The sequence below is a fragment of the Cyprinodon variegatus genome, unplaced genomic scaffold (genome assembly GCF_000732505.1).
Source record: "Cyprinodon variegatus isolate N-32 unplaced genomic scaffold, C_variegatus-1.0 Scaffold1009, whole genome shotgun sequence".
Lineage (NCBI taxonomy): Eukaryota > Metazoa > Chordata > Actinopteri > Cyprinodontiformes > Cyprinodontidae > Cyprinodon > Cyprinodon variegatus.
In genome coordinates, this window is record NW_015151462.1 from 104,451 (window position 1) to 111,009 (window position 6,559).

Genomic DNA, 6,559 nt, shown 5'->3' on the forward strand with positions numbered 1-6,559 from the left:
CCATCAAAGCAGTAAAGTAGCAGCAAGAAACATCTTATCTTATTTATATCAACGTAAAATAAGGCTGCAGACCAAAAACAGCGAAGATGCTGGATTAAAAAAAAGGTACCCGTTTATTTCAGGAATGTTAGTTGTGCAGCGGGGTTGCTCGGTGTAGCAGTGGGTAGCACTGCTGCCTTGCAGCAAGAAGGCTGTGGGTTCAATTCCTATCGTGGGGTCTTCCTGCATGGAGTTTGAATGTTCTCCCTGAGCGTGCGTGGGTTCTCTCCGGGTACTCCAGCTTCCTCCCACAGTCCAAAAACATGACTGTTAGGTTAATTGGCTTCTCTAAATTTTCCTTAAGTGTGAGCATGGGCGTAGGTTTGCATAGGGACCATAGGGACATGTCCCTACCAAAATATTGGCTCGACCTACTTGTCCCTACCAATAATTCTATGTGAATAACATGTTTATAATTTACAATTCAGCGTTGTTGCAGCAGTTGCTTCTTTTCTCACAACTTGTATATTGAAGTCAATATTTTAAATGCTCAGTGTCAGTTCCTCTTATAGTTCCCACTCCCATGTAAATACAATAACTATTTGCAGTCCCTTGAATATGTCATTTTGCTTTGTTTTACAATGCAGAGAATATCAGCCTATCAGATTTAAAAAAATAAAAGTGGGTTTTACCTCTGCATAATAACTATAGAAAATACTCCATAAATACACATACAAAAGACATATTTATACTATATTTGGTTAAAAAGGCACGTATTTACCTTCCGTCTTAGTCACTTGTAAGTCAAATGTAACCCATTTCAAAGTTTAAGGTTGTCCCAATTTTACATTACTCCAAGCCACTGATGCCTCAGACATTGATAAACAGCATCTTGTGTGTAGTCCTTATAAAATTTGTATAAATGTAGCAAAAAATTCTGTTTTCTCTTTACACTAAATGCGCCTGATGCTAACGTCAAGCATAAAAAAAATAGCAGCATGCATAATGCATAGGACTAATGACATCAGACTAATTCAACTTAAGACCAATAGTGTCCCTACCAAAGTTGAGATCAAACCTACGCCCTTGAGTGTGTGCATAAATGGTTGTTTGTCTTTGTTTTGCCCTACGATGGACTGGCGACCTGTCCAGGGTGGACCCCACCTCTTGCCCATTGACAGCTGGAGATGGGCACCACCACCCCTCGCGACCCCACTTGGGATTAAGCGTGTTAGAAAATGGATGGATGGAAAGTTTTGCAGCTAGCTCGTCATTTTCCAGTGGTGTTAGATATAAATGAGGCAAAGGAAAAGTGAAAATAAAGCCTCTCACCATGTATTGCAAGAGTTTACTTTAATTCTTGCCACATTTTCTTCCTAAACATTGCTTCAGAGAAAAATGGAGACACAAATCACAGCTGAGAACACACACCAAAAAAAAAAACTTATTTGGCAAACCGAGAACAAGAATAAACACAAATTAGACTCACTGGGATACACAAAACATAAGTACAGAATACAACTCAGAAAATATCCATCAATGGGGAAAAAAAGACAAAAAAACTTAAAAAGTTCAAATACAGTAGTGAACCGTTAGCATGAAGCTCAATGCAAAAATCATTGGTAGTAGAGAGGAATGAAAGTATAGAAAAAAAAGTAACTCTATGCAGAGGTAGAGTTCAGTGCTGCTACGCTCATCTAGTGACCAACGAAGCGCTACGAGCTGCTGGTTCGCTGTCAGAATAGTACATTTCCCACCTTAGAACTCATCAAAGTTGACCAAATGGCATTGATGCTCAGTTTTTCTGTGCTGAAAACATCAGGTATGTTCACACGCATACAATAAATACAAGATACAATCTTTGAAAACAGTTTGAGCAACTCTAGTTACATCACTTTCCTACACACACTTTTATTTTGAACTCATTCAAAGCCCCATAGACTCTTTTTTTAAGAGTTAGACTCATTAACTAATGTGCAAGTGGACTGAGTCAGAGCAACACACTGGAAACCATCATGCTTTATTTCTTCTTCTTGACTTTGGTTGAGCTCTTTCCCTTCTCACTGATGGAGGACAGCTTGATGGCCCAAAATGACTGACTGGTTCATTAGCAGTTTGATAAAACAGTGCAATGAAAAATACAGCCCTGAAGGATGCCGATGAAATGCACAAAACATGGGAATTTGAATGATATACAAGTTTTTTTTAATAGAAAAAGGCAACAGAAATAGTTTGCAAGGCATTCGCACATTATTTTATAAAAATGTCCGCCTGCAGCGATGTCTTGGAGAAATTAGTCTAGTTGATCATAAGGCAAACAACCACTGGTATAAAGAAAATGAGAAAAGAAAATGTTTCTCTAACATGTTTTCCCTAATAATCAACATTATTTATAGTTAGTTTGATTTTTTTTTTAAATCCTATGCTCTGTTTTCTTTGTTAGAGGAAGTAAGGTGTTTTGGGAAATACTGTTTAAATATATAACGAATTAGAATTCCCAGGAATCCTGAACATGACTAAATAAAAAAAATATGTATAAATAAACCAAAATAGAATAAAACAAAACTCTCTTCATCAGTCCAACTTTTGTTAGTTAGGTTGAGAAGAAAAAAAACTATTAATTTGGTAACAATGCTATAGAGTGAAGCAAAACCAGCATTTTAGCTAGCGAAAATGTGAAAGCGACGTAGCTAACAGAAACTAGCTTTAGAAATCTGACTAGAAATAAATGGATGTAAATGACTTTATATGATGACATAAAAACAAAATCTCTGGCATTTTAAGCAGCAAACTGTGACATTATTGTAAATAAATCACACTAATTAGGTCAGCTAATATTACCCTGAGACAAGAAAGTGTCGGAAAACGAATGCTAACTTTGCAGCTAACTTTGCTGTGTTTAGAGAATATTTGCACTAAAACAAATTGGTGTTTGAATCCACAGAACTATGATTTTGAATGTCATAAACAAAAAGACTGGCTATTAACTATTAATATAGGATATTAGAAATACGTTAGCAAGCCATGGGCGAAATTTAAAAAGGATTATAGAGAAAATAAATAAATGTTCAAGAGGAAGGAGAGAAAAAAAGAAAAAAAATTACAAAGTGAAGGCAAAACAAAAACGGACATTAATCCATTTTTTTTTTTTTTTATTAGTTAAACTTTTAGAAACATGTTGACCTTTATGGCTGTTTTTTGCCAAATTCTGGGCTCAGAAAATAAAAAAATTATATTTAAATTTTGAAAACATGGTGTAATTCAGTTATTTGAAAAGAAGTATTAAATTACCTTTACTGTGTTTTATGAAATCAAAACACCGTTTAAAGAATAAAACATTAAATAGTGACTGATTTCTGTCTTTGAAATGTTAACATAGCAGAGAAGTAAAACCTTTAGTGGTGTCTCCCATTTTAATTTTCAATACTTCACTTATTTCAGCTTGATTTGTCACAGGAGCACAAAACCATACATATAATCCCCTCCATAAAAACTGATATTATAAATATTTCTAACATCATTCTGCATCCTCTTTTTTACAATATACCATTTGTCTAAAGGTCACTGGCAATCAGTTTACACTGTACAAAGAAAATTCTGAAAATGATTACAGTCTCATTTTCTGAACAGTTTTTTATTTGGAAAACAATGTTTTTATTTTTTATTTTTTTTCATTTCGGTCTTAAGACCAAAAAAGAAATCATATTTTAGACTGATATTCTATATTGTGCAATTTCTTTTGAAGATGGAAGAGCAATAAAAATATACTGAATCAGAAAAATGTTATGATTTTTTTCCTCCTCCTGAAAAAGAGAAGGTAAAGGCGTTTAAATAGCATTAATTACATATACCGCCGGTCAGGACAATGGCAGTGGACACATCACATCTACAGTATGTCTCCCATTTGCCTTAAAGGCAGTCTTCTCCCAAACATCAGCATATTTCATGCTAACAGCACAGATGAAATGGATATTGCTTTATTTAATAGAGCTTGGAGTTTTCTGCACCTCAAGGTTGGATTAGCAGTTTCCTGTCGGGATTCTTGAGGTAAAGTTCAATCTAATTAGTACTTAGATAAGCTAAATAGCCGCCGATTTATTTATACTCAGTGGGTTTATCCTCTCTGAATTAATATTTGATGATATATGGATAGATTTATGTACTTATTTGTTTTGATGATATGTGGTCTAGTAACAGGAATAGCATGTTTTCACCTAAAGAATGGAATGTACAAACATATGTAAAAATATAAGCGGATATTGTAAAAATAAACTGCGATGTGAGTATGGGATGTAAGACGGTGATGTCATCATCCAATGAAGGAAACGCCTAAACCAGCAGATTTAAACTGAAGGAATGTGACCAACATCCATTAATCGGATGTACATACCGGCGGAGTGTTAAAGAAAAATGTTTCTTGTAGGTTTTGCAATTGAAACTTTTTCCATCTTCACAGTCTCAATATATTTCCATTCCCTTGCTTTTCTCCTGCAGCTCAGATCTGCATTCAGCATCTGTCAGCTCAGTTTGGTTTGATTCCAGCAGCTAGTTGGACCTTTTATGTACAACAGCCAGAGAGAGACAGAGAGAGAGAGAGAGAGGGCAAACTCTTTATGTTTAGGTTCCAGTCTGAGTGGAGGTTTGTGTTGGTATGTATTCCAGACTGCCCCACTGGTCCACAGTCAGCGGCCCAGCTTGCCTCCCTGCTTTTCAGGCAACAATATGGCAAATGTCTATTTATTCCTCTGAGAAAGACCAGTGTTAGGAAATGATGGCTGGACACCATCGCACCACCATCAGGTTGTCCGCGCTCACCGATCGCTTCTTGGCTAGTTTCCTCAAGTCCTTGTACTGATCATCACACAACCGTGAGATGGCCTGCAATAAAAATTATGAAAATTTAGGGAAAAGATGTAAAACATACTTACACTACCTCTGTGAATGCTGCAGCAACACTCCACTGGATTCTGTAATGGATCATGATGGATTCGGAGAGCTTGCAGGCGTATTTAAAAACATTACACTTACAAATCTGCATTTTTTTGCTAAGGCAAACAGCGGCAGCGTTAGTTTTAAGGTACGCTAAAGAGAGTTTAAAATTAAAATACAAAATTGAGCTGCAGAACGGTCTTCCATCACCTCTGCCCTTCAGGTAATTAATTGATCAGAGCTCAAGCTACAGTGAATATTCTGATCAGATCTGCAAATAGAGGAAACATTATGATAGGTGCATTTCAAATTCTCAAATAACTTAACACATTAGTTAATAAAAAAACTTTTTTAAGTAGAAGAAGTGGGGTAATTTATGCACTCAGGGTAAAAACTTGATTTCAGAACCTGTATCTCTCATACTCTTGAAATCAATCTGTTGTTTGTGTTTTGTATTTTGTTTAAAAGTGTAAAAATACACATGTACATTCGTACCACACTGTATTATTTGGAAAAGTAATACAAAATATATAAAAAAAAATAAAAAAAAACTGGATTTCAGGTCTTTATATTTGTATCGGCCCCTCACCTCTAGCTTCAGGGCCTTGTCTCTGCTGAGCGGTTCCAAAGGGAAGCTGAGGTTGTTGGCCTCGGCCAAGGAGCGCAGGTCGAAGTAATACTTGGCATATACGCTGGATGGTACGTTGATGTTAAACTGCAGCAGCTCCAGAAACTGTCGCTCCAGCTCATTCCTTTTGGAGAAAAAGGGAACGAAACGCATTTAGTGAGGATGCAAAAAAATCTAATTAAATGATTCATTATCTCTGCTGCCTGCCTATAAACAAATGCAGAGGAGAGGACCTGGGGAGAAGCTGATAACTGAGTCTACACACCTTTTACTGTATTTCTTTAACATGAGCTTTTTAAAAATACTGAAAAGTGCTGTACAAGCAATAGCTCAGACTGTTGTTTAGAAAAAGAAATATTAATCCTAACTCCAGATAAGGTTTTTGTCATGCATAATTGCTGCTTGACAGCTTTGTGATCCCTACTGCAGTGCAACAGCAGCAGCTTTCATCTGTTCCTCCTGAGTCGTGACCCATTCTTTTCACTTTGCTGCTTCCATCCACCTCTCCTTCCTAGTCTTTGTTCCTCACCCACACACATTTCTATGCATGCAGCTAAATTTAACCTCCATTATTGCCAAACTCTGCTTAATAACGCTGCTTATAGTCTTCTACTTGAGCCCCCTCTCTGCTGATGTTAATCTGTTTATTTTGGGGTTTCCCTGCTCGAAATTCTCCATAATTTCCCAGCAGTCAGCAAGTGAAAAGGCGTCTTGGTTTCAGAGGGGAGGATTTGCAGCATTAAATTTATTTTCAAAGGGAATGTTTGAGTAATTATCTATCTGCCATTTCTCATCTTAAAGTGCAACAGAAGCAAATGTTGAGCTGTGTTATCTAGAGTCAGTCTGAGACAGGTGGATTGCAGTCGCTGGTTGACAACACAGAGCTAAGACAAGAATAAACCTCCACCAGCTCAGCAGAATGTGTAGAGGTCAGAGGTTACAGCAGGGGTAGCATGTCTGTAGCCTCATTTGTGCCCTACGGATAATCCTGCAAGGATTCCTTCAGATTAGGGAAGCATGTAG

General features: G+C 36.8%; 1 protein-coding gene across 4 annotated transcripts in view; it reads right to left on the reverse strand.

Annotated features, from left to right (window-relative positions):
- Nucleotides 1-4,092: 4,092 nt before the first annotated feature.
- The window catches only part of ccny (cyclin Y), a 20,570-nt gene continuing 18,103 nt past the window's right edge, over nucleotides 4,093-6,559 (reverse strand). For all 4 annotated transcript variants that reach the window (XM_015399412.1, XM_015399415.1, XM_015399413.1 and 1 more), the window contains 2 exons: nucleotides 5,498-5,660; nucleotides 4,093-4,857 (listed from right to left, as the gene is read on the reverse strand). In XM_015399412.1, the coding sequence (XP_015254898.1) occupies nucleotides 4,741-4,857; nucleotides 5,498-5,660 (280 nt within the window). In that variant the 3' untranslated portion in view covers nucleotides 4,093-4,740. The remainder of the gene's footprint in view (nucleotides 4,858-5,497; nucleotides 5,661-6,559) is intronic.